Raw genomic sequence first — 27,181 nt, forward strand, 5'->3', positions numbered from 1 at the left:
CGAACTTAGCCTGTCTTTTGACATTACCAAACGGGAAAAAAAAGAATTTTCAAAATCGGATGCGTTTTACTCAAGTTATCGTGCAGACAGACGGACAGACGGACATTTTTCCCCACTGATTTGGCATCTCTGGACAACCACAATAGGTTTCCCCTTGCTCAGGGAGTCCAATTCGACGTGTTACAAACGTATGCGTAAACCTATAAGACCCCAGTACTTCGTACGGGTCTAATAATTTTGATTTCTTGCAAAATATATTTCAACTTCTTATAGGTATGCGTATCTATTTGGATAACTTGCAATCTGTTCTCGGAAATAATGACATCGGTTAGCGTATAGACATTTGTTAAATTGCGTCTGATAAGAAAGCGATAGTGTAAACTTTATTGCATTGATAATCTATTACCGGAAACTTATGTCAATTTAGTCATTGAATACGATTCAAATCTTATCCAAAATTGAAATCGGCTTCGAGTTGAATGATTAATTTGTTCGGCTAGTGTAAACATTCAATAAGTGGGAAGTAATTTCCAATTTTCGCTTCAAAAAGGTAATATTCCTCTTCCATGGTAACTAACGAAATTTCACATGCCCTTAGTATAATTACTATGTGCGATTTCTTATTGTACGTAGACAATCATTCGTAGGTATGATCCTACGCAGCTACTTTCAGCAACTTTCCAGTAATTTTTTTTCTTAATCTCACCAACAGCCATTGCCGAACTGGCCCTATGGGCGTTCGGGCGATTCCCGAATGGCCATTTTGAGCCAGTCCGGCACTGCCAACAGCTACGTCAATTAATTTTTCAATTTAAAGTGTCATAGTCTAAGCAGAATATGACTACTTAACTGAAGTGCTGCCCTGCTGTTTTTTCGGTGCCGTTATCGAAAAAATTTGTCCATAATTAAATGTTCTTCAAATACACACGGCAGTAATGAGGAACAATTAAAAGTTAATGGTCCGTCTTTGCGTTAAATTTACGCCTGAATCAAAAACGAAAATTTACCGAACGCATAAATGAAGGAATAGTAGATTACAGCAGAGCCTATGTAAGCAAGGTTCTGAAAGAAGAGGTTAAGACACTTACGAAGGCGGGTGAAACACCAATCTTGACAATTTAGACATGTATATTGTTTATTTAAAAGTCAACTTGAAAACCATTTTTTTTGTTAAGTTGAAATCGTCATATAAAATTTTCCAACCTACAGGAAAATTTTTATTCCTTCGTGATCAACTCGAAAGTGTCTTAACCTGTTCTTTCAGAACCTTGCAAATTTTGACTTTAGACCATACCTATAGCAAGGCTGTAAACTTTGGGGAGGTCACACAGATACAGATACGCGGGTGACACACCTCACTTGATGATAACATGGCGGATTTCATACAAAAATTCACCTACTGTGATGATTGTCATCGCCGTGATGATGTGGTGAATTTTTCCCCAAAGTTTACAGCCTTGACCTATAGAGTATACTTTCATTGCTAATTGAGGCATAGCATTGTCGGCCGGAAAACGCCAAAATTACATCTATTCTTTTTAATTTTTTGATAAACATTGTGTGAAAAGGAATAGCCAAATTTGATTGTTTCAGCACTCTATTTGAGTGACGTCAAAGCCAGCTTCGGTGCTTGAGAGTGCTATGATTGAGGACATAGTTGTTTGACATAAATACGGCCCAATTTAGGACATTGATGAAGTAAAATAGGACAAATTCTAAAATTTGGTGAGACATTGAGGTAAAATTCAGGACATATAATTGACAACGGCTACAGGTAGCAATTAGAAAACAGGTGTCAATTTGCAATTCTAGTTTTTATTGTTGAAGGAGGAATAATTGAAAAAAAAAATTGAATTCACGCCGTAAGTGCGGTCGAAATTCAAAATTGAAAGTGCGGAGGTCTTTCTACCGTAGCGTCTTTTCATACAAGGAAGCGTTAAAATGTATTTTTTGGTTCACTTTTTCATCGAATCGTTTAAAATTCAAATTTTAGGCACACTTACGGCGTGAATTGAAATTCCGGTGACACATTTTTTCCCAGACACGATATGCACTGCTCTAAATTACTTTTCCTAATTGCTTTACATTGATAATGCATTTTGATGAGTCATGAAAAAATTCAGTGTCACACATTTTGACATTATTCAACGCACTTCAAGCAAAAGTGCTGTTAATGATAGCTGCCAAATAGAGTACTATTTTGTATGAAATTTTATCCCCACTCTTTTTACAGTGTTAATGACAGCTGCCAAATAGAGTACTATTTTGTATGAAATTTTATCCCCACTCTTTTTACAGTGTAAAATTTTGTATGGAGCACTGTCAAGTTTCAGTACCCTAGAGTACCACTTTTGCTTGAAGTGCGTTGCATTATTTAATTATTACACATCATTTTCGTTACTGAAACAAATGGAATTATTATCGAAACGTGTTTTCGATTGACCCTCTGCTCTCCGTATAAATACCTCTATGATAAATACGAACCATTCTGGTCAACTTCGTATCAGTTTAATTCAAATCGAGCTAAGCTTTCCAGTTCTGTTCCAATTTCCAACTTCCATTTATTAGATCGGATCATCGTCAATTCAGCCACGAATCGCACGTTTTTCATTTAAAATGAAGCACAGTCTGATCTTAGTATTGGTGGTGATGATGTACGTGTCCGGTATTGTGTGTGTGTGTTCCAGCAACACTATGCCGATTTCCTTACCGATCCGGTACTCATTATCAATTGAAAATTCGCAACGGGTATGACGGAGAAGCGTGGGCAGGACGATGCTCCGACGATGGAGTTGTTTGCGTGTATGGAGCTGTAAATGGTGTGGTCTTGAAATATCAAAATGGTGATCGTCTCATAGGGCCAAGTGAGTGGCATACATACAACGCAGATGGTTAGTGTAGAGCTAAAGGAGGAGTGACGTACTGGTTCAATGCTTAGAAATTTGGTCAAAGCGGTGCCGAAAATCAGGATTCACGTCAGAGCATCGTCCTGCCCACGTTTCTCCGTCATACCCGTTTCGAATTTTCAATTGATAACAAGTAGCGGATCGGAAAGGAAATCGGCATAGTGTTGCTGGAACACACACAATATCGGACACGTACAGCATCACTACCAATGCTAAGATCAGAATGTGCTTCATTTTAACTGAAATACGTGCGAATCGTGGCTGAATTGAAGATGATCCGATCTGATAAATGAAATTTATTATTTTCAATTGGAACAGAACTTGAAAGTTTAGGTAGATTTGAAGTAAACTGATACGAAGTTGGCCAGAAACTAGATTTACGCAGCTCATGTTAAGTGGAACATTTTTTTTTTGATGAAATAAATGAAATGAAATGAACACCCGTTTCGATAACAATTTTATTTGTTTCAGTAAATAGGAAATATAATTTACAGAAGTGCATCGTGTCATGTGTACTTTTCTGCGGAAAATGTGTCACAAGAATTTCAAAATAATTATTTTTTCAGCTTGAAATCATTTTTATTTAAAACTCTTTCAATTTATTTAATTTTCTTCAACAATAAAGAATAGGATCATAAATTGACACCTGTTTTCTGATTGCTACCTGCAGCTGTTATCAATGAAATGTCCTGAATTTGCCCTTAAGGCGATTCGCCACAAAGCCTAATTGTAGCCTAAATTTGTGCGAAAAAATGTTGTAGTTTCGATGATAATTTACTGTGTGTAGCTGCACATAGCGACGCGAAAGAGATCTAATTCAAATTTTTCTTTTGTTATACTGTCAAACTTGACAGAAGAACAAAAGATAAATTTGAATTCGCCTAGTCGGTTGGCCTGTAGAGGCGCCATATTTTTTTTATAATACTTCATTCTTACTGGACTATTTTTTTGTGAAACAACTTCACATTGATTCATTCAGATGAAATGTCACAGCAATGAAGTTGGTTCACATGAAAATAAGCGCAGTGACAGCTGTAATTTTATGACAAAATGTACTAAAATATGAGAAAACTCTATCACATTTCTTTTTAGTTTCTAAACATCATTCTCCTATTAGATCTCTTTCGCGTCGCTATCTGCAGCAAGAGTTCGTATCCGCGTCCTTTCTGGAAAAGTGTTCGTGATTCAGCAGGATTTTGCAATAGAGTGTTATGATCGGAGCGAGAGGACCGAAGACCAGTTTATTATAACTTGCCTTGGGGTACTTGTTAAAATATGTCTTTCTCTTTCATAAGAACACTCTATACCCATGTTTTTAAATGGCAGAAACTTGGTTATTACAAAATTGTGTCCGTTTGTGGTGATGCAGCCTACTATGAGAAAACTCAGAATTTGTGCCAATTTTAGTGAACTATTACGTTTTCTCTTAGTAAGGTTACACCACCACAAAGATTTATTATTCTTATTCGTTCGAAGCCAACACTTATTGACACAAAGCGATGGCCCCACTCTTTCCAGAAAAGAAGCGGATACGAAGCTTACCATCGAAAATATATCATTTTTGCACACAAAAGAACAGTTATTGAAACTCAACAGGAAGTGCTCTAAAACAGGAATCGAAACGAGTTCCAGGAACAGTGTTTTTGTTTCGCCCAAGGGCCCTCTCAATAGAACAAACTGACAAATTAAAATGAAAAATCATATATTTGAGTGTGTGTGTGACAGCTTCGTGTACAGACAGAAAAAGGGACTCTTAATGTCAAAAATAAAGGGACTCATAACGTCAAAATAAAACAAAGTTGACGTTTTCGTGTTAGTGGTGTGTGTGATATAATTTTTCAATGAATTTCGGGTCATAATTCCTCTAGGTAGTCTACCTCTATGGTTTCGCCTGTCTTTCACTAGTTTTTAATCATAACTCGTGTAGTGCGATATGTCAAATGATAGGAATTGACGAGGCAAACCAAAATATTTAATTTTTGAGAAGATCGGGTCTGTGAAACAGTAGCTATTGGCGTTAGCGTGAGAAAAACAGCCTGTTTTATGTGCTTTCGCTTACTTTATTCAGTTTTCATCGAACAGCCTGCTCGAAACCTGATGTGATATATGTCCAATGATAAATATTGACTAGACCAATCAGACAATCTATGGTCTCTGAAAATGGGGTTCGTGCTTCAGAAACCAGGAGTCAGGAAAACAGCGGTTTTCCTTTCGTTTGTGCAGTTTTCTGACATAAATCTTCAGATGTCGTAATTGTTATATCTAATGAAAGTATACTCTATAGGTATGGTCTAATGTCAAAATTTGTATGGAGAGGAGGAAAAAGAGATTTCATATAAGCAAACTCACCCGTGTGTGCAAATAATGTTTTCTTCCAGTTATCCGAATCTGATTTCCCGATTTTTCCAGGTACTCACTAAAATTCGACCAAATTTCCGAGTAATAATAATGGGATTTCCCTGTAAAAATGTTGGAATTTCCCGGTAACAGTATGTTACAGCTATGTAAAGTATATAACGAGACGAGTACGCACATGAGAGCTTGCCCGAGTGGTAGTATATTTCGAATGGAGCTTTACGGACGAAATAGTATTTTTCGTTACGAGTGATGAAAAATTCTGCTTTCATCACGAGTTACGAACTACGTTTTTTGTGCCGTAACGATCATAATGAGACGAAACCACAACAACATAAACAAAGATATCACTCTACAAACTCTACAACAATTTTATCAACTATCATGCACACTCGATTGCGTCCGAAAACGTATATATGAAATTCCATTGTCGGCCGGAGAGAGCGTCCGTCAAAGTTACTTTTATGGCCGCAAATACGTCTCTCTGACAAGTACTGAATAATTGAACTTTTCGATCGTAGGTGCAGTGACGAAATACGTCGAATTATGATCGTAAGGCACAAATAGTTATTTACGTATCTGTTGTGGACGGTTTATTTTAGGCACTTTCGCTTGTCGCCCTCACTTCGTTCGGGCTACAATCCGCGAAATTGCCTAAAATAAACCGTCCACAACAGATACGTAAATAACTATTTGTGCCTTACGATCATAATTCGACGTATTTCGTCACTGCACCTACGATCGAAAAGTTCAATTATTCAGTACTTGTCAGAGAGACGTATTTGCGGCCATAAAAGTAACTTTGACGGACGCTCTCTCCGGCCGACAATGGAATTTCATATATACGTTTTCGGACGCAATCGAGTGTGCATGATAGTTGATAAAATTGTTGTAGAGTTTGTAGAGTGATATCTTTGTTTATGTTGTTGTGGTTTCGTCTCATTATGATCGTTACGGCACAAAAAACGTAGTTCGTAACTCGTGATGAAAGCAGAATTTTTCATCACTCGTAACGAAAAATACTATTTCGTCCGTAAAGCTCCATTCGAAATATACTACCACTCGGGCAAGCTCTCATGTGCGTACTCGTCTCGTTATATACTTTACATAGCTGTAACATACTGTTACCGGGAAATTCCAACATTTTTACAGGGAAATCCCATTATTATTACTCGGAAATTTGGTCGAATTTTAGTGAGTACCTGGAAAAATCGGGAAATCAGATTCGGATAACTGGAAGAAAACATTATTTGCACACACGGGTGAGTTTGCTTATATGAAATCTCTTTTTCCTCCTCTCCATACAAATTTTGACATTAGACCATACCTATAGAGTATACTTTCATTAGATATAACAATTACGACATCTGAAGATTTATGTCAGAAAACTGCACAAACGAAAGGAAAACCGCTGTTTTCCTGACTCCTGGTTTCTGAAGCACGAACCCCATTTTCAGAGACCATAGATTGTCTGATTGGTCTAGTCAATATTTATCATTGGACATATATCACATCAGGTTTCGAGCAGGCTGTTCGATGAAAACTGAATAAAGTAAGCGAAAGCACATAAAACAGGCTGTTTTTCTCACGCTAACGCCAATAGCTACTGTTTCACAGACCCGATCTTCTCAAAAATTAAATATTTTGGTTTGCCTCGTCAATTCCTATCATTTGACATATCGCACTACACGAGTTATGATTAAAAACTAGTGAAAGACAGGCGAAACCATAGAGGTAGACTACCTAGAGGAATTATGACCCGAAATTCATTGAAAAATTATATCACACACACCACTAACACGAAAACGTCAACTTTGTTTTATTTTGACGTTATGAGTCCCTTTATTTTTGACATTAAGAGTCCCTTTTTCTGTCTGTACACGAAGCTGTCACACACACACTCAAATATATGATTTTTCATTTTAATTTGTCAGTTTGTTCTATTGAGAGGGCCCTTGGGCGAAACAAAAACACTGTTCCTGGAACTCGTTTCGATTCCTGTTTTAGAGCACTTCCTGTTGAGTTTCAATAACTGTTCTTTTGTGTGCAAAAATGATATATTTTCGATGGTAAGCTTCGTATCCGCTTCTTTTCTGGAAAGAGTGGGGCCATCGCTTTGTGTCAATAAGTGTTGGCTTCGAACGAATAAGAATAATAAATCTTTGTGGTGGTGTAACCTTACTAAGAGAAAACGTAATAGTTCACTAAAATTGGCACAAATTCTGAGTTTTCTCATAGTAGGCTGCATCACCACAAACGGACACAATTTTGTAATAACCAAGTTTCTGCCATTTAAAAACATGGGTATAGAGTGTTCTTATGAAAGAGAAAGACATATTTTAACAAGTACCCCAAGGCAAGTTATAATAAACTGGTCTTCGGTCCTCTCGCTCCGATCATAACACTCTATTGCAAAATCCTGCTGAATCACGAACACTTTTCCAGAAAGGACGCGGATACGAACTCTTGCTGCAGATAGCGACGCGAAAGAGATCTAATAGGAGAATGATGTTTAGAAACTAAAAAGAAATGTGATAGAGTTTTCTCATATTTTAGTACATTTTGTCATAAAATTACAGCTGTCACTGCGCTTATTTTCATGTGAACCAACTTCATTGCTGTGACATTTCATCTGAATGAATCAATGTGAAGTTGTTTCACAAAAAAATAGTCCAGTAAGAATGAAGTATTATAAAAAAAATATGGCGCCTCTACAGGCCAACCGACTAGGCGAATTCAAATTTATCTTTTGTTCTTCTGTCAAGTTTGACAGTATAACAAAAGAAAAATTTGAATTAGATCTCTTTCGCGTCGCTATGTGCAGCTACACACAGTAAATTATCATCGAAACTACAACATTTTTTCGCACAAATTTAGGCTACAATTAGGCTTTGTGGCGAATCGCCTTAAGGGCAAATTCAGGACATTTCATTGATAACAGCTGCAGGTAGCAATCAGAAAACAGGTGTCAATTTATGATCCTATTCTTTATTGTTGAAGAAAATTAAATAAATTGAAAGAGTTTTAAATAAAAATGATTTCAAGCTGAAAAAATAATTATTTTGAAATTCTTGTGACACATTTTCCGCAGAAAAGTACACATGACACGATGCACTTCTGTAAATTATATTTCCTATTTACTGAAACAAATAAAATTGTTATCGAAACGGGTGTTCATTTCATTTCATTTATTTCATCAAAAAAAAAAATGTTCCACTTAACATGAGCTGCGTAAATCTAGTTTCTGGCCAACTTCGTATCAGTTTACTTCAAATCTACCTAAACTTTCAAGTTCTGTTCCAATTGAAAATAATAAATTTCATTTATCAGATCGGATCATCTTCAATTCAGCCACGATTCGCACGTATTTCAGTTAAAATGAAGCACATTCTGATCTTAGCATTGGTAGTGATGCTGTACGTGTCCGATATTGTGTGTGTTCCAGCAACACTATGCCGATTTCCTTTCCGATCCGCTACTTGTTATCAATTGAAAATTCGAAACGGGTATGACGGAGAAACGTGGGCAGGACGATGCTCTGACGTGAATCCTGATTTTCGGCACCGCTTTGACCAAATTTCTAAGCATTGAACCAGTACGTCACTCCTCCTTTAGCTCTACACTAACCATCTGCGTTGTATGTATGCCACTCACTTGGCCCTATGAGACGATCACCATTTTGATATTTCAAGACCACACCATTTACAGCTCCATACACGCAAACAACTCCATCGTCGGAGCATCGTCCTGCCCACGCTTCTCCGTCATACCCGTTGCGAATTTTCAATTGATAATGAGTACCGGATCGGTAAGGAAATCGGCATAGTGTTGCTGGAACACACACACACAATACCGGACACGTACATCATCACCACCAATACTAAGATCAGACTGTGCTTCATTTTAAATGAAAAACGTGCGATTCGTGGCTGAATTGACGATGATCCGATCTAATAAATGGAAGTTGGAAATTGGAACAGAACTGGAAAGCTTAGCTCGATTTGAATTAAACTGATACGAAGTTGACCAGAATGGTTCGTATTTATCATAGAGGTATTTATACGGAGAGCAGAGGGTCAATCGAAAACACGTTTCGATAATAATTCCATTTGTTTCAGTAACGAAAATGATGTGTAATAATTAAATAATGCAACGCACTTCAAGCAAAAGTGGTACTCTAGGGTACTGAAACTTGACAGTGCTCCATACAAAATTTTACACTGTAAAAAGAGTGGGGATAAAATTTCATACAAAATAGTACTCTATTTGGCAGCTGTCATTAACACTGTAAAAAGAGTGGGGATAAAATTTCATACAAAATAGTACTCTATTTGGCAGCTATCATTAACAGCACTTTTGCTTGAAGTGCGTTGAATAATGTCAAAATGTGTGACACTGAATTTTTTCATGACTCATCAAAATGCATTATCAATGTAAAGCAATTAGGAAAAGTAATTTAGAGCAGTGCATATCGTGTCTGGGAAAAAATGTGTCACCGGAATTTCAATTCACGCCGTAAGTGTGCCTAAAATTTGAATTTTAAACGATTCGATGAAAAAGTGAACCAAAAAATACATTTTAACGCTTCCTTGTATGAAAAGACGCTACGGTAGAAAGACCTCCGCACTTTCAATTTTGAATTTCGACCGCACTTACGGCGTGAATTCAATTTTTTTTTCAATTATTCCTCCTTCAACAATAAAAACTAGAATTGCAAATTGACACCTGTTTTCTAATTGCTACCTGTAGCCGTTGTCAATTATATGTCCTGAATTTTACCTCAATGTCTCACCAAATTTTAGAATTTGTCCTATTTTACTTCATCAATGTCCTAAATTGGGCCGTATTTATGTCAAACAACTATGTCCTCAATCATAGCACTCTCAAGCACCGAAGCTGGCTTTGACGTCACTCAAATAGAGTGCTGAAACAATCAAATTTGGCTATTCCTTTTCACACAATGTTTATCAAAAAATTAAAAAGAATAGATGTAATTTTGGCGTTTTCCGGCCGACAATGCTATGCCTCAATTAGCAATGAAAGTATACTCTATAGGTCAAGGCTGTAAACTTTGGGGAAAAATTCACCACATCATCACGGCGATGACAATCATCACAGTAGGTGAATTTTTGTATGAAATCCGCCATGTTATCATCAAGTGAGGTGTGTCACCCGCGTATCTGTATCTGTGTGACCTCCCCAAAGTTTACAGCCTTGCTATAGGTATGGTCTAAAGTCAAAATTTGCAAGGTTCTGAAAGAACAGGTTAAGACACTTTCGAGTTGATCACGAAGGAATAAAAATTTTCCTGTAGGTTGGAAAATTTTATATGACGATTTCAACTTAACAAAAAAAATGGTTTTCAAGTTGACTTTTAAATAAACAATATACATGTCTAAATTGTCAAGATTGGTGTTTCACCCGCCTTCGTAAGTGTCTTAACCTCTTCTTTCAGAACCTTGCTTACATAGGCTCTGCTGTAATCTACTATTCCTTCATTTATGCGTTCGGTAAATTTTCGTTTTTGATTCAGGCGTAAATTTAACGCAAAGACGGACCATTAACTTTTAATTGTTCCTCATTACTGCCGTGTGTATTTGAAGAACATTTAATTATGGACAAATTTTTTCGATAACGGCACCGAAAAAACAGCAGGGCAGCACTTCAGTTAAGTAGTCATATTCTGCTTAGACTATGACACTTTAAATTGAAAAATTAATTGACGTAGCTGTTGGCAGTGCCGGACTGGCTCAAAATGGCCATTCGGGAATCGCCCGAACGCCCATAGGGCCAGTTCGGCAATGGCTGTTGGTGAGATTAAGAAAAAAAATTACTGGAAAGTTGCTGAAAGTAGCTGCGTAGGATCATACCTACGAATGATTGTCTACGTACAATAAGAAATCGCACATAGTAATTATACTAAGGGCATGTGAAATTTCGTTAGTTACCATGGAAGAGGAATATTACCTTTTTGAAGCGAAAATTGGAAATTACTTCCCACTTATTGAATGTTTACACTAGCCGAACAAATTAATCATTCAACTCGAAGCCGATTTCAATTTTGGATAAGATTTGAATCGTATTCAATGACTAAATTGACATAAGTTTCCGGTAATAGATTATCAATGCAATAAAGTTTACACTATCGCTTTCTTATCAGACGCAATTTAACAAATGTCTATACGCTAACCGATGTCATTATTTCCGAGAACAGATTGCAAGTTATCCAAATAGATACGCATACCTATAAGAAGTTGAAATATATTTTGCAAGAAATCAAAATTATTAGACCCGTACGAAGTACTGGGGTCTTATAGGTTTACGCATACGTTTGTAACACGTCGAATTGGACTCCCTGAGCAAGGGGAAACCTATTGTGGTTGTCCAGAGATGCCAAATCAGTGGGGAAAAATGTCCGTCTGTCTGTTCTATAACTTGAGTAAAACACATCTGATTTTCAAAATTATTTTTTTCCTCGTTTGGTAATGTCAACAGACAGGCTAAGTTCGGAAGATGGATGATTTCCAGTAGACCCCTCCCGAGCCCAATAAGTGCTTTAGGGTTTTTCGAAGATATCTGCGGACATTTAAGCACTACACTTGTAAACGATACGTCAAGTGAAAGGGATTTACAATACCGATCGACAAAAAAAAAAGTTTATGGAAATTGGATGACCGACTCGTGAGTTAGAGCTCCTGGTGTGAACCAGGTACATAGCTCGAAGCAGTTTTTGCTTGTAGGTCAGCCAAATTTGAACGGATTTCGACTACTTTCGCTTTATTAGATAGAAATTGACCGTACCAATCAGGGAGATTCTATCCAGCTACTCGGCCGTACAGTGAAGGTGGTGTTCTTTACCAATATCTACAGTAACCTTTGACCGAATTTCATGATTTTTTTTTGTGAAGGTATTAACGATTGTAAAGCGTTGGTACTTTTTCCGGTCTCCTAACAAAATGGCTGCCAGCGGCCATATTGGATTTTATTAAAAGTGATATATCTTGGGAATAATGGAACTTAGAGAGTTTCTGTTAACACAGAAGTAATTGGATATGTGTGTGGGGTGTTTCAGGCATTCCATATATGGACATCTATATATATCTATATACAGCTATATTGAGCTAAATACAGCCATATAGATCTATATAATAGCATATTGCTCTGTGAAATGTTTATTTATAGCGAAATATAGGTAAATATAGCGGTACATAGCTGTTTAAATAGGAATTTATGAAAGTTGACTTCGTACGGGGCTGTCTATAATGTCTCCGGCATTTATTCCCTTGACGGAAAGTCAGGGTCTTATGAAAGAAAATACCCTAAAATGTCCGTAACGCTAAGTTTACTTTGATATTTTGAAAATGTTCTACATTGGCAAAAAACGTTAAATACAGAAAACGTCCGTTCACTTGTGGACTCGATAACACGATAACTCGAGTAATTCTTTACCGATTTGTAAAATTTTGGGTTTAATCGACGGAGAATGAAAATCATGAGGTTAAGTTCGTAAATGGTCAATATTGGGGTAATGAGATGGGAGTAATTCTCAAGAGAATTTTATTCCTTGTTACCGCGATAACTTCCCTAATTCTTATCCGATTTTCAAATTTTTTGTCTTAATCGACGAAGATTGAAACTCTTGAGGCTGAGTTTGCAGATGGATAATGTTCGAACAACGAGATGGGAGAAATTCTACACAGACGCTTTTCCTTGTTACCGCGCGATAACTTGAATAATTATTACCCGATTTTCAAGTTTTTTGTTTTAATTGACAGAGAATGATATTGGAATGGTGAGTTTGGAGTAATTGTTAACATAACTTGTTATACCACGACATTTTTGCAACGAATTTCCATAAAAATTTCTTATTTGACGAGTAGTGAAATTCTGGATTTCTGGTGTAACAGTTTAGAAGTACTTCCCAAAAGAGTTTTTGCTTGCTTGCTTGAGAAACCGATAGCTCGAGTAATTCTCAGAGGCTTCAAAAATCAATTTCGACCAGTAGCATAATTCATGTGGTTAAACTCGAACATTGGAATTTAATTGGACTAGTAATCTGGGATATACGAAAATTTTTGGTTGAAATCGTATTCTTATTCTTATTCTTATTGAACGAGTGTGAACTTTGCGGCCAGAGCGAAGCGAGAAATACTCCACCTTTTCAGCGCTTTTAGTAGACTCATATTAGGAGTTAAACGTATCTCGCTGGACCTTCTATTCATAGCGCTTTTTAGGAGACAATATAAAAGACTCGTAATGGAGTAAAAGAGTAAAGAGTAAAACTATAATTTTGTGATCGTTTTTACAAGATATGGGAATTATACGAGGGGTAACCGACTCGGGTAATTGACTACACACCCTCAAAGGAATTGCCGGAGTGTCCGGTAAATAATTGTAATTGATGGAATTGACCGGAATTGACTGGAAATATGTGGAATTGTAAAGAATTGAAAGTAAATGAGTGTAATACTGATAGAGTGTGATTATCGGAAAGAAGTACCAGCGAATGAAAAACCACATTATTTCCTTTTTGTTTTAATTTTAAAAGTTTCCGGCCAATAAATAACAGTGTACAGTGTTGATCAGTTCCATTTTAGAATGAGTCCAACGATCTGTTATGTTCAAAAAATGCACACTGAATGATTCTTCTTCAGAAGATTCTTGTGAGTCAGATACGGGAACCGTATGTGAGCCGCAACAAACGAGTGAATATTCGTCGGGGGAATGTTAGGCTGGGGCATTGCCGATGCGAAATGCTAAAGTCTCAAACCAAATTTACAAAAAAAATGCATCACCGACAATATCATCTATTTCATCAACTTTTCAAAAGCCTAAAATCTTACGATGTCGATCACTTGAACGAAACAAAAAATTGAGTGCTTTGGCTTTTGCTGACGTGTACTGAACAAGTCCATTTCCTGTCGAGGTACGAACAACGTTTTGTGCATTGGACAACTGAGTCAAAGAAAAATTCATGTAATTCCTTTCCCGCACCATAAATCGTAAAGAAATGAAGTTTTTTTTCATGCCTTAGGCATAAATTACGGAATTTTTCTCGTAACTTAGGCCCTCAGCATGAAAAGTTGTATGCGCATCTGTTGTGGATGGTTTATTTTAGGCACTTTCGCTTGTCACTTCGGGCTACAATCCGCGAAGAATATAAAAATTTTATGGTCAAAGTCTTGTTTCCATAACATATTTCGACAACATAAATTATCTACTGGAAGATGTGTTGATTGATTTTTCCCGTTTAAATACACAATACAATATAGTTGTGGACGGTACAACAGATACGTAATAGTATGTTACGTCACTGTTTGTAAATATTTGTGCCTACGTGCCTAAACAAGCATTTGCAAGCAGTGACGTAACACATTTTACATGTTTGTGGACGGTAAGTGCATTTTCCCTGTCACAAACAGTGATGTAAAGTGCACTTTACCGTGCATAAGCATGTAAATAACTATTCCTGCACGATAGATAGTTCGGAAAAACTGACATTTCTTAATGAAAAATCATGGCAAAATATGTCGTATTTCAGTTGTCGGATGCACAAAAGTTTTTCATCATTTCGTGTCTTGGTACGAAAAATACTATTTATCTAAAATAAATTTAAAGAAAACTGCAGTCAATTGGACGGTTTAATGTAAATTGAAATTGAAAAATCTCTTCTAAAAAGTATGAGTAAAAAGTAAAGATTCTAACAAAATGAGTCACAAATGTTGTACAACAGTTGTTCCAAATTTTAGTTGGATATAGTCTGACGATTGTTTTTCCAAAATACTTAAGTGTTTAACTTTGACTTTAAATTTATATCTGTTTGAAAATATCGAGCAAATATTTCGGTAATCCGGTAATTAAAGAAATAAAAGGAATTAAGAGCAATTAAAAGGAATTGAAAGAAATTGACAGGAAGTACCTTTAGAAATTGAAAGGGAATTGAAAGGAAATTGAAAGGGAATTGAAAGAAATTGAAAGGAATTGAACGGAATTGAAAGGAAATAGAGCTAATCCGGCAATAAGACGAGTTGGTCCGGTAATTGAGGTAATTAAACGGAATTCAAAGGAATTAGAAATTGATTTGCCACCATTTTGGCCAGTCGGTTACCCCTCGGAATTATACTCAGACGCTTTTCCTTGTTATCGTGATAACTTAAGTAATTTTTACCCGATTTTAAGTTCGTAGATGGATAATATTGGAGTAGTGAGGTTGGAGTATAATTGTAAACACACCTTCTACCACGACATTTTTGCAACGGATTTCCAGAAAAATTTCTTATTCGACGAGTAAGTGAATCTGGATTTCTGGTCGAACAATCTAGAAGTCTAGAACAATCTTGCTTGCTTGATAACACGATAACTCGAGTAATTCTCAGAGGCTGCAAAAATCGCAGATTTGAAAATATTAAGTGTTTTCGACCAGTATCATAATTCATGTGGCTAAATTCGAACATTGGACTGGTAATCTGCGATATAATTTTTGCGTGAAATCGTGGTTCCTCCGACAAGTTCGATGCCAAGTTTAGTGGAAACGCTGCGTACGATAAAGTTGTTATGCTACCGGTGGAAATCCCGAGGAAAAGGCTCGTGCCAAGGATCAATTCAGTAAAGTTGGGACTGGACAGACCCAAACCGAATATTTAAAGGCTCATCGCGAGCAAAATAAGAAATAAATTGTCCGAACAAAGTCTGCCCAATTGTAAATGAACGTAGAAAAAGCGCGATTCCGACGTCTCAAGGTCGCACATTTTTAGACGTTAATGTTTACTAGAGTAATTATTGGAGCTGTTGCGAATGCCATTTTGTGACCGAATTTTGTATTGAGTAATTGAATAAAGATCGCAGGTCGGCAAGGGTTCGATAAGTCTACTGTCACAAGTAGTGACTGTTGAATCTATTACTTCTTTTGACTTAACAATTTTCAAATTCACTAGGTGTCATCAAGGATCAAAAATAGTGGTGGAAATTCGGATGGGATTAGTAGTGGGACAGACGGGAGAGATTTGAAATTGTAGGGAGATTTTAGCGGAAAGTGGTTTTCTCTCTCATTAAAATGACAAGGCCGACAAACAAATCAGGAGTCAAAAATTGTGTTTATTCTTACGATCGTTGTAGTATCAACAACGCTTATGCTATCCTCATCCATTTCCTTAAAACCTAAATTCCAAATCTTATTCGAGTGAGAGATTGGAGATTAATTCCTCCAACAAATACAAAACCCAGTCCAATCGGCAATCAGTGTCCATGAGTTCTACGATGCTGTTGAAGCAGACTATTCGTGATGAATCGTTCGCCACAAAGGCAGCTGAACGGTTTGTCACCGGTATGCCGTCGAATGTGCAGGGTCAAGTCGTTCGACTGTGTAAAGGCTCGATCACATTCCGTGCACTTGTACGGCCGTTCGCCGGTATGGATCCTATAGGAAACGAGACGGATGCGAAAAGAATCAATTAAACTATTGCCTTCAGGGTTCCATTGTTCTCTGCCATTTATTTACCTCATGTGCCGGACTAATTTGTTGGATCGGGAAAACCTGTGACCGCACACCAAGCACGGGTACGGCTTCTCACCTGAAATATCGTTCCGATTTAGTCTCAGAGATTTTGGTGTTACAGTGGGTGTAAGTAAGTACCTGTATGAGTGCGTCGGTGACAAGTCAGATCGCACGACCGCCGAAATCTGGAGCTACAAATATCACACTTGAATGGTCGTTCACCTGTGGACACATTAGATTTGCAGAGGTTTTAAAATGTTCAAGTGGGACTGTATGGTGTTGGTGCGGTACCTGTGTGTTTCCGAATGTGTACATTCAAATTGGATGAGTTTGCGAAACCTTCACCGCAATACGAACACAGATGAGTCTTAGCAATAGCTTCTCGTTCATGGGGTGGAATGTGGCTACGCATATGAGCTCTGTGGACGAGAGAACGTCATTTTTGTGTTGAGAAAAAAAAGATTTTTAATTTAGATGGACCATGAGCGGATCCTTCAAGACTTTACATCATCTCCCCAACATTTCCCCGAAAAAGCTCTAGCCATAAACTCACCGCAAATTGTCGTATCGACTGAATCGCTTATCACAAATGTCGCACGCGAATCGCTTGTCTCTGGGAAGGTGGCGCAATTGATGTTCAGCCAATCGTTCTTGCGTGTAAAATGACTTTGAACACTGATCGCATGTATGTGGACGACGCATTCGATTGGATTCCAGCAGCCTCGTCTCACTTTGATGATAGACAGCGAAATGGCTGGCTAAACTGTCTGCCCATGTGAATCGACTGTAGCACATTGTACAGTGTAGCGTTTTGCCATCGTTCTGACACTGTTGCCGCAGATGTTTGTCCAGAATCGTTGCGTTCGGGAAGCATTGCAAGCAATGTGTGCATTGAAATTGCTTCGAAGCGTTGGGATGGTCGGCCTTTATGTGACACATCAGTTTGTATAAGCGATCAAAGCTACGAGGCCGAGGACATTCGTCGCAATTGTAGAACATTCGTTTCCGTTCATTGCTCTCATCGTCATTATCATCTGTCTCCGAATCGGTTAGCGATAATTCCCAGCCTTGGCCGTTCGTGATTCGGTACATTTTCGACACGTCCGTCGAGTTTTCTCTCAATCTCGACTGCAACATTTCGGCTAAACGTTCGTTCGTTAACTCATCATCCGCCGATTCACCGAACATTTGAGAATATTCCGGACGCGATTTCAAGTCCACCTCCTGTATCCAGTCAGTGGTGGCAGCATGCCAGTCTAAATGCTTTCGAAGAGCTGCAATCGAATCGAAGACCGAATGGCAGATGCGACATTCGCAGCTCTTTTTGCCATTGGGTTGCGTCCAAGGAACAATTGCCTTCCGAATTGTCGACGTTTGAATGTCATCTCGATGTGCGGCCGCTGTGTGTGCCTTCTGTTCCTGTAACGAGTCGAACGTGGCGTGACAAATCTTGCATTCCGGTATCTTCGGAAAGTGGGTCTTCATGTGCCGATCCAGGTGGCTGTTCTTCGAGAAACCGTGATCACAGATCGTGCAGACCTTCAACTTCTTTTTCAGATGCAATCGGATGTGCAGCTTCAACGTGCTTCGATTGGCCAGAGTTTTTTCGCAGAATTTGCAATTGTAACGACCGTTAACCAACTCGGCACTGTTCACCAATTGTTCGTCTTCATCGTCGTGTTCCTCATCAGACACTACCTCTTTCACTGCGCGTGGCCTCTTAGAGCTTGCAAATTTTCCTGTTCCAGAGCTTACCTTTTTCACCGTGTGCACAGCCTCCGTGTGGTATTTTCGATCTTTGAACGTATTGAACACCTGATCACATTCGATGCACGGAAAACTATCGCCATGCACCGGCATGTGCTGCATAAGCTCATCCTCGTCCATGAAACTTTGATTGCAAATTGGACAGTGTTCGAGCTTGTTGCTGGTGTGCATTCGTAAATGCAAGCGAAACGATTTCCGTTCGACGAACGATTTCAAACAAAACGTACAGCAAAACGAACCGTCCGGTTGTTCGGCTTTAGCAATGGTCTCGTCAATTCGAACATTTGCATTTCCATCATGGAGCATCATGTGATGGCTCAAATTGTACGGCTTGGCAAAACCTTTGTCGCAGACTGGACACAGCAGCAAATTCTTTCCGGTATGGGTACGCAGATGCAGGACGAGAATTTCACGTCGCGCCAACGTTCGCGGACACAGAGGGCATGCATAGCGATCGTCGACAATTTTTGCACTTTTTATCAGGAGCTGTTCTTCATCGTCGAGTGGAATCGGTGCTGCCATCACTCGAATCTCGTTCGCATTCAAGCCGCCTTCGGGTTTCTTCGTTCGCTTTGCCGCTTGTTCGTTGTTGCCATTGGTGTCGTCTGGATCATACTCGTCGTCATGTCCCTCTGTTTCCACTGATACTCCGTGTGATTTGTCTTCGATCTTCACTTGGCCTAATTCGGTCTTGGTTTTGTAACACAATTTTTCATGCTGCTGGCACTCGTTGGCCGTCAGATACGCTCTCGTACAGAATGTACACTTGTGCGTCTTGTCATGGGTGGCCAAATGTCGCTCCAAGTGATTCTTCTTGGCGAATCCACGATCACAAATCGAGCAACGTGTCAAGTTGGTGCCCGTGTTTAGCCGAATGTGCAGTCGAAATGTCTGTCGATCGGCCAGTGTTTTCGCACAAAATTTACATTGATAACGTCCGTCGTCGCGAATTTCGGCCTCTTCCAACAACGTCTTTTCATCGACAGATTGCTCTGCCGTTTCTTGCTCTTCGTTGCTGCTGAATCGTTGCTGTGTTGTTTCTTGTTCGTTTCACGTTTGATAACCAGCCGATCGTCGTCAATGTTTGCAACAGTCGTCGACGTCTGTGACTCATCGTCGGACGTATCCATCTGGAATTCGGTGACGAGTACCGTTTCCGGATGAAACATTCGTTCCATGTCAAAGGATTCGGTTTTGATCGGCATGAAAGAAATCGGGTCGTCCGATTTGTTGATTGAATGGTGACGTAGCTTCGCATCAGCCGCCTCGCACTTTTCTTTAAATTGGAAGGCTTGCTGAACTTGATGCAAGCATTGCGTACACACCGACTGTGGTAGCCCATCGTCCGGTGATATCTGAAAAAAAATGCGAACAGAGTTGAAAATAGTGCGAGGGACCGTCCATCAGCAATCAGTATACATTAACCACGGTGCATGCCATAATCACTTCAGCCAACGACATATTCCACATGTACGAATCCTTTGCCACGGGTCCAAAACTTTTGGCTGCTTTTCCAATTGGATGGATAGCATCGTCTTCACACAGGCAGGATCGACACGATCGATTTACGTCAATCTCCATGGTTTGTTTTCGTTGCACTCAGGCTCCGATACATTTATCAGCAACAATGCCGATGGGATATTACGGGTATGCGGGAATTTTCGGGCGAATAGGAAACAAATACTTGGAGACGCTCAAAACTTGAGACGACCAAAACAAAAAAAAAAATTCTCTACAACACAGCTGATTTCGACTGTCATTTTTGCGATTTTCTACGAAGTATCCGAAATAGTCGCGATGTGGCGCTGCATATCATGTTTCGATGTACGAAGCGGGAGAAATATTTTTAAAATAACGTCGAGTATGCAACCCAGCCGGTGAAATAAAATTCTCATACATTTTTCGACGCAAGGTGAAAATCTTGTGTCAAAATTCAATCTCATCTGTTGCATCACCAACCCAATTGAACCACTTCTTCAACTGCACAAAACTTCTCGAGAAAATCAAATAACATCCAAAACCAAAGTTCGATAAACCAATTGTTGTTGAACAATATAAACGCCCAATGTATGTCTGCTTATCTGTTTATCTATTTCTCTATTTGTCGGTCACAATTTCCCAGCGTGAAAAATACGCAAATAAAAACCCCAGCCAAAGAAATTGGCAAAACAAAAATTAAAATGCAACGGAAACCAACAACAGTCAGTAGGCTCGCGTAGTACGAATACTTCCAGCCGAATGAATCAGCAAAATAAAAATAATTGTGCAATGCAAACCAACAAGAGTCGGTAAGCTCACACACAGCACCACGTGATGTGATACGAATGTAAGAAATTCAATGACCCTAACCATAGTACGACATACGATAAAATTTAGCGATTAATAAGAATTATGTGTTATTGTTTTTTATATGAAAAATTTTTCATGCATGCAGTGTATATTGTCGGTATAGTGAGTGTGAATTATTGTACGTATAATGCTATACATGCATAGTCAGCGCGTATATTTATTTTGTCGGTATAATGTTATGCATGCGCATTGTGTGTGTGTACATTGTCAGATTGAAATATTTAATTTGAATTTTGATATTTTTTTGTGATATTTTCGTTATTAGGATTGTATGTTGTTGAGACAGATGGAATATTGGTTTCTTCGGCAAAGTCTTAGAGTTTTGAGAGTAGAAGACAGCGGCAATAATGAAAAAGTCGGGAATTGGGAATTGGCTGTTTCAATTATGTGTTTGACGGAATTATGTGTTTGGCAGGATTAGGTGTTTCACGGGATTAGTTGTTTGACGGGATTAAGTGTTTGACGGGATTAAGTGTTTGACGGGATTAGGTGTTTCACGGGATTAGGTGTTTCATGGTATTATGTGTTTGACGGGATTAAGTGTTTGACGGATCATGTGTTTGACTAGATTAGGTGTTTCAAGGATTTACATGTTTGACGAGGTTAGGTGTTTCACGAGATACGGGATTAGGTGTTTGACGCGATTGGGTGTTTCACGGAATTACATGTTTGACGAGATTGGATGTTTCACGGGATACGGGATTGGGTGTTTAACGGGATTAGGAGTTTCACGGGATTAGGTGTTTGACGCGATTGAGTGTTTCACGGAATTAAATCTTTGATGAGATTAGGTCTCAATCTTAATTCAATTCCAAAATTTACGGATCTTGAGTTGAGATCTCAACTCAACTTAATTCCTAACTTTCTTCTCGCCGTAAGGGCGTTTTGTTGGTTCCTAGGGAGCTCTGTCTGTGTAATTTTTGTTGTAAAAAATTTAAATTTACAGAATCAAATTAAAGACGGCAACTGAATTCAACCTTTAATAAATTGTATTAGGTAAATTGTTTGGTTTGTCATAGAAAGGTAAAAAAATGGTTCTGGAGATATTATAACTAGATATGGAAATAATAAATGTATGGAATGGAGATAAAACATATTAAAAATTTGAGATAACAATTTCAGAAAAGAAGATAACATCAGAGATTAAAAATTTAAAAATGGAGATTTCAAATGGAGATAAAAACAACTAAAAACTGAGATAAACAACATGAAAATGCAGAAACTATGAAGTATTTGACGACATGAGGGGTTAGGTGTTTGACGGGATTAGGTGTTTTTCGGGGTAGCTTGCTAGGCGGCGATGTGGCGCGTAGCGCCACGGGAGTCGACTAGTGAAAGTATACTATCGAGTCTATAGGTATGGTCTAATGTCAAAATTTGTATGGAGGAAATAGCGACTGAAAATCATTGAAAGGTGAGTTTGTTCATATGAAATCGCTATTTCCTCCGGTTTGTATGGAAAGACCATACCTGGTTTGTACTTTCATTGCATTTCATAAACATCGCATCAACAAAACAACCTACCAACATAATAATAAGAGCTGTCCAAAACAGCTGAAATGTTGACATTTCGAATGTTAGTCGTCGCCATAGCATAACTAAGAGGGTCGTCGTTTGTTTTGATATTGTGTTTGTGTTTTCAAATTATTTTTTATTTTGTTTTTTAAATAATGTCTAATGATGCCGAAAAAGCACGCATGCAAGACCTCGCATTCCAATTACTCGTAAGTACCATTAATGTTAGGAATTGTGTTTGTTGCATCTGTTATTTTGTGGTTACATTCAGTTTAGTTTAGGTAAAGGGATGTAAAGGGAATATTCTATGAGATCGCTTATCGACGTTAGGATCATTCATCTCCTACTCTTGAAGCCAACTTTTTCATTAAAAAACTAACTTACATTTTCCGTGACAAACTGGTGTTTATTTTTTTACAGGCCGCCTCGCAGCAGAAGACCGTAGAAACGCATCTCGAAGAAAAGCGTTCCACACAAAACAACACGAGCAACAACGATGATGTGAGTATCGATATACCTGTACCGGTAGCGCAAAATTTTTTTTTGAGCAAGTATTAGGAAAAGTGGGAAGGTGGAAAAATAATTGTCAAAGAAGAGTTTGTGGCCAACTCCTTCAATTCTGTTCGCCAAATGTAGCACCATGGCAGCACCTGACCCAAATGTTGATAACATTTTCTGATCAAATTCCGTGGTTGAGCCTTGGTAGCAAATAAAGTCGTAGGCCAGCCCACTTTTACCACACAAAACCAAATTTTTGATACCCCATCGGATCTTTGGTTTATTCTTCACAAACTGCTTCACTCCTTTCGTAGCTCTGCCTCTCATTGGTATCATTTGTTCGTCGATAGATAAATATTCTTCGAGTGGCAGTTGGAGACATCGTCGTCGCACTGAATCCATCAATGGGCGGACTCTGATAAATTTGTCGTGACATCGATCAGAAGGAAGTTAGTTCGCAACAGATAGAAGCGATAGATTGGAATGCTGTCAGTAAACATTTTCAAATCCAATTCCTTACTGTAATACAGTTCGATCCGCGGCAACTTCAAATCGCCCATCATAATTTGAAGTCCGATAAAAATTTTCATTTCCACCTTATCCGTTGGTCTCCATTTTTTCGCGCCTTGCTGCTCTGCGTATAAGTTCGTATATCTCACCATATCGTGAAAGATTGCTTCTGGAATATATTTCGAAAAATATTCAAGAGGTGACCAATATTCTTCGACGATGTCATCCTTCTGTTGATATTCAAAGTTGTGTTTGTTGACGATTCCTTTACCCCATTTTACTTTCTCCTTGGGATTCCACTTCCATTGATCGATACCAGTCTTCGTAACAGCAGCATTCACGTTCGTCAATAGATCCAAACTCGACCATCCTTCAAAATCATCTTCATCGCTATCGTTCTCAACAAATTGCTCCTCGTCCAGTGTCAATACTTGGCTACCGATTCTAATACGTCGGCACTGTTGCTCAAACGTGCATTCTGCGTCATCGTCATCGCTATCTTCCAGTTCTGATTCCACCAATAGATTACATAATTCCATTGATTATCAAATCCTTATGATTATTGTAATTTCTTTGCAGAAATTACATAAGATGTACGAAGACCGTTTGCGAACGTTGGACGAGTTATCAAAATTGAAAGATTTGATAATGGAAAGGGACGCCCGAACAATAGAAAGCCAACGACAGGAGATTGAAAAACTAAAATTAAAAATTGACGAATTGGAGACATCAAAAAAACAGAAATTGGCTGACGACCAAGTTTTGGTAGGTTTTAAATTTACATGTATTAATCCATAGGTCTTCCGCGATCGTTCTGCCAACATTTTTTACAAAACCAAATTTAAACCTTTTTTAAACAAGAACATTCAATTCGGTGTTCGATTATATTCTAAATGAAACAAAAATTTAGGAAAAACAGATAGGGCACTAATTCACGCAGGGCCGACCCGAATATGCCCATCTTCCGACTCAGCCTCATTATTTCAACTATTTTTAATTTTTTCCTTCTAGAGTTTGGATTTCTGGTTTTCCATACCTATCTCAATCTTGAGAAAATTCTTGGGCAAAATAGCAAATATTATTGTACACTTCGGCGCTTCACTTCCTGCACAAAACTGACAAACGTTCTGAGTCACAGTTGTATGACAATGATGATGAATTGCAATATCTGTGTCAGTGAAAAAGCACTAGGTGACCTCATGTCCCCTATTTCCACGGGCAGAAAATCTTCCCACAACTTCCTAACACATCTACGTTTGAAACACGTCGACTCCCTGAGTAAGGGGAACTCTATTTTAGTTCTCCAGAGATACCAAATCAGCAAAAAATGCCCGTCTATCCATAACTTGAGTAAAACTACTCCAATTTCGAGATGTGCGGGCCGACCTATTTTCAAAACCCGACCCAGCCCGGCCCAGACTAATTTTTAATGCCCGACTCGACCCGAGAATTTTGTAGTTAAACCCAGCCCGGCCCGACTCGGCCCGTATTTTTTTTACTGAGCGAAAAAACCTAAAATTGGCGCGCCTAACAAGGGGAAATCGTTCGGTTACCTATCGTTATAATAATGTAGTCTCACAAATCTATCGAACACTTGAAAGTAAGCTCACGCTCGGACTCTATTGCAATTTTTCTTTAAGTTTTCAAATTTTTTTTAAAGACGAACAAAGTCGGGCCAGCCCGAAAAAAATTATCAAAATCAGATTATAGGAATGGAAGTTAGAGGTCATTGACTGACCTGGAAGTTGGGTACTCGGCAGTATAGTGAAGGTAGTGGTTTTAGCCTAAATCTTGGGGTTTCGTTCCATTTGCATGAATTTTATTGTTTTGTAACTTCCTCTACGCCATATCCAAAGCAAATTTTTTGAACCTTGACCGACGCCTCAGATGGCCTCAGATAGATAGAGTTTCTCCGCACTCTAAAATTAAATCCTTTTTTCCGTTGTTTTTAATTTTAATTTTTAATTAACTTTATACACATAGAAGTTGATAATAAATTGTAATAAATATTTGTTGATTTTTATTTTTTGGCCGATGCTATTCCCCACCTACCGAAGTCGGACCCATTATAACCAGGGCCTATTATTTCTGGAATTTGTGAAATTCAATTTCGCAAAGATTTCACAAATAATAGGCCCTGATTTTAACTGGGATGCATAGCGTTTGAAAGGTCTCGGCCTGAGGAATTCAAAACAGGCCTCAGATAGTCTCCAACCGCCCTAGGTTGCATTTCCGTGGGTTGATTGCTTAGTTCAATATGTTTTCATCCAAATTTGAGGGTAGTCGTGATCATAGTCATAGACACTGCGACGGTTCGTTATCGGTTGCTTATGGGATCTTCTTGGATAAGCCAAAGTTGTAGCACCTGTCTCCGGATTTGTACATCTACTGCTCTTTCATTGATAAACTGACAAAAGCTTGACTGAGTAACAAAAACCTTTTGATTTTTCATACTTTTATTCCTTCAAAATTCCACAACAAGCTAAACAAAAGTATACCAATAACACCACCATATCCGATCAGAGCATTTGCACCGTTACTGTCAGAAGCAGTGCTGACAAATGTTATGTTATATCTAGAATTTACAGGAATTCTAAGATTCTGCACAAGAACCTCATTGCTAGGAAGTATTGCGAAATCGGTGTGAGGTTCGCCGTTAACCAAAATGGAGTCAATTGTCCCATTTATTCCCAGCACTCGAACCGTCTCCAAGTTCAATCGTCCTATATCTGAATAACGATTTTGTACTACCGTCTGGATTAAAGTGTCACTGTAAGTGATGCTAGACAAGAAATAACCTCCGGTCGCTTGCGCTTCTAATTTACGAAAAAAATTATTTTCCGATAAAATGGTGTCTGCGAACCAGAATCAGATCATTATGCCTTACCGAAAGTAATGCCGTCGTCGTAGTACATTTGACCTTTGCAGAGAAAGCATCGTCTAGTGCAACGATGAGACCAAACGGATTCTGTCGTGACAGCATGGTATTGAGAGCAGGTTCCTGAGTCGGCAGTACATATCCGCCTCGAACGTGTAAATTGATAAAGTCAAATGGAGCATCCAGATTGACATAGCCGATGGGTGGGACTTGGACCTATGATGCACACAATTCAATTTTTGAACTTAGCGAAAACGGTCTATGTACATACCGCTTCGCCAGTTCGGTACGCGTACCATCTTCCCGCTGGGAAGTAAGCATTCACAGAAGTAGCTCCTTCAGTCACAACTGGAGAAACCATAAAGGCTGGTCCAATTAAGAATTGTTGGTCAACTCTTCGGGCCGTAGAGTCTGTTGGGAATTCATGCCAAAGTCCACGCATAACGGTTCCTCCCTTAACCCGATGAATGTAGAACAGATTGTACATGTAGGGCAGTATCGTGTACCGAATCATCAGTGCATCTCGAGTCGATTTTTTCGACACATCCGACCAAATGCCCGGATCTTGATCTTGGGTAGACACAGACCGAACGTTGTGATTGCGGGAGTACGGATAGAATGCACCCGCTTGCAACCATCTTGTGCACAATTCTTCACTGGGACGACCGTAGAATCCACAGATGTCGACACCGGACTGACGAATGCCGAACAGATTGAAACCCATGATACCAATGAGTGAAGCGGCAAAATTGTCCCATGTTGAAAAATTGTCGCCCAACCAATGAGCAGCCCATTGTCCCAATCCGGGATACGTTGACCGAGCGAGTTGGAATGTACGATTCGTACAGAAGATCCGTTGAATTGCTCTGCAAGCGACAGATTTGATGCGATAAAATGGAGTGAATTTGA

At 38.7% G+C, this 27,181-nt stretch overlaps 3 protein-coding genes across 4 annotated transcripts; 1 reads left to right on the forward strand and 2 right to left on the reverse strand.

Annotated features, from left to right (window-relative positions):
- Nucleotides 1–16,335: 16,335 nt before the first annotated feature.
- On the reverse strand, nucleotides 16,336–20,830 carry LOC119077751 (zinc finger protein 91-like). Its single transcript, XM_037185059.1, has 6 exons — nucleotides 19,942–20,830; nucleotides 17,309–19,877; nucleotides 17,047–17,174; nucleotides 16,894–16,977; nucleotides 16,759–16,831; nucleotides 16,336–16,677 (listed from the first exon to the last, which is right to left on the reverse strand). Exons 2-6 carry the CDS (start codon nucleotides 19,042–19,044, stop codon nucleotides 16,497–16,499), a joined length of 2,202 nt encoding a protein of 733 aa, XP_037040954.1. The 5' UTR covers nucleotides 19,045–19,877; nucleotides 19,942–20,830; the 3' UTR covers nucleotides 16,336–16,496.
- LOC119077760 lies at nucleotides 20,715–25,030 on the forward strand. 2 transcript variants are annotated; one of them, XM_037185071.1, is made up of 4 exons: nucleotides 22,430–22,595; nucleotides 22,807–22,887; nucleotides 23,974–24,159; nucleotides 24,406–25,030. In XM_037185071.1, the coding sequence occupies exons 1-4, from the start codon at nucleotides 22,542–22,544 to the stop codon at nucleotides 24,511–24,513; spliced, it is 429 nt and encodes a 142-aa protein (XP_037040966.1). In that variant the 5' UTR covers nucleotides 22,430–22,541; the 3' UTR covers nucleotides 24,514–25,030. The 2 variants fall into 2 exon arrangements, 1 of the variants encoding a protein (XP_037040966.1); XR_005087865.1 differs by lacking the exon at nucleotides 22,430–22,595 and adding an exon at nucleotides 20,715–20,810 and having other exon boundaries at nucleotides 23,974–25,030.
- Nucleotides 25,031–25,880: 850 nt separating this feature from the next.
- On the reverse strand, nucleotides 25,881–27,101 carry LOC119077758 (maltase-glucoamylase, intestinal-like). The gene is made up of 3 exons (XM_037185070.1): nucleotides 26,544–27,101; nucleotides 26,282–26,488; nucleotides 25,881–26,210 (listed from the first exon to the last, which is right to left on the reverse strand). Exons 1-3 carry the CDS (start codon nucleotides 26,994–26,996, stop codon nucleotides 26,154–26,156), a joined length of 717 nt encoding a protein of 238 aa, XP_037040965.1. The 5' UTR covers nucleotides 26,997–27,101; the 3' UTR covers nucleotides 25,881–26,153.
- Between the last annotated feature and the right edge of the window lie 80 nt (nucleotides 27,102–27,181).

This window comes from Bradysia coprophila, unplaced genomic scaffold (assembly GCF_014529535.1).
Source record: "Bradysia coprophila strain Holo2 unplaced genomic scaffold, BU_Bcop_v1 contig_24, whole genome shotgun sequence".
Classification (NCBI taxonomy): domain Eukaryota; kingdom Metazoa; phylum Arthropoda; class Insecta; order Diptera; family Sciaridae; genus Bradysia; species Bradysia coprophila.

Coding starts and splice junctions, on each gene's coding strand:
- LOC119077751 (XM_037185059.1), bottom strand. CDS start 19,044: ATGGCAGCACCGATTCCACTCGACGATGAAGAACAGCTCCTGATAAAA. Junction 17,175..17,308: donor AGTCGATACGACAATTTGCG/GTGAGTTTATGG, acceptor TCTCGTCCACAG/AGCTCATATGCGTAGCCACA. Junction 16,832..16,893: donor TCACCGACGCACTCATACAG/GTACTTACTTAC, acceptor ACGATATTTCAG/GTGAGAAGCCGTACCCGTGC.
- LOC119077760 (XM_037185071.1), top strand. CDS start 22,542: ATGTCTAATGATGCCGAAAAAGCACGCATGCAAGACCTCGCATTCCAA. Junction 22,596..22,806: donor ACCTCGCATTCCAATTACTC/GTAAGTACCATT, acceptor ATTTTTTTACAG/GCCGCCTCGCAGCAGAAGAC. Junction 22,888..23,973: donor ACACGAGCAACAACGATGAT/GTGAGTATCGAT, acceptor ATTTCTTTGCAG/AAATTACATAAGATGTACGA.
- LOC119077758 (XM_037185070.1), bottom strand. CDS start 26,996: ATGGGTTTCAATCTGTTCGGCATTCGTCAGTCCGGTGTCGACATCTGT. Junction 26,489..26,543: donor CGTACCGAACTGGCGAAGCG/GTATGTACATAG, acceptor TGTGCATCATAG/GTCCAAGTCCCACCCATCGG. Junction 26,211..26,281: donor CGACGACGGCATTACTTTCG/GTAAGGCATAAT, acceptor TTCGTAAATTAG/AAGCGCAAGCGACCGGAGGT.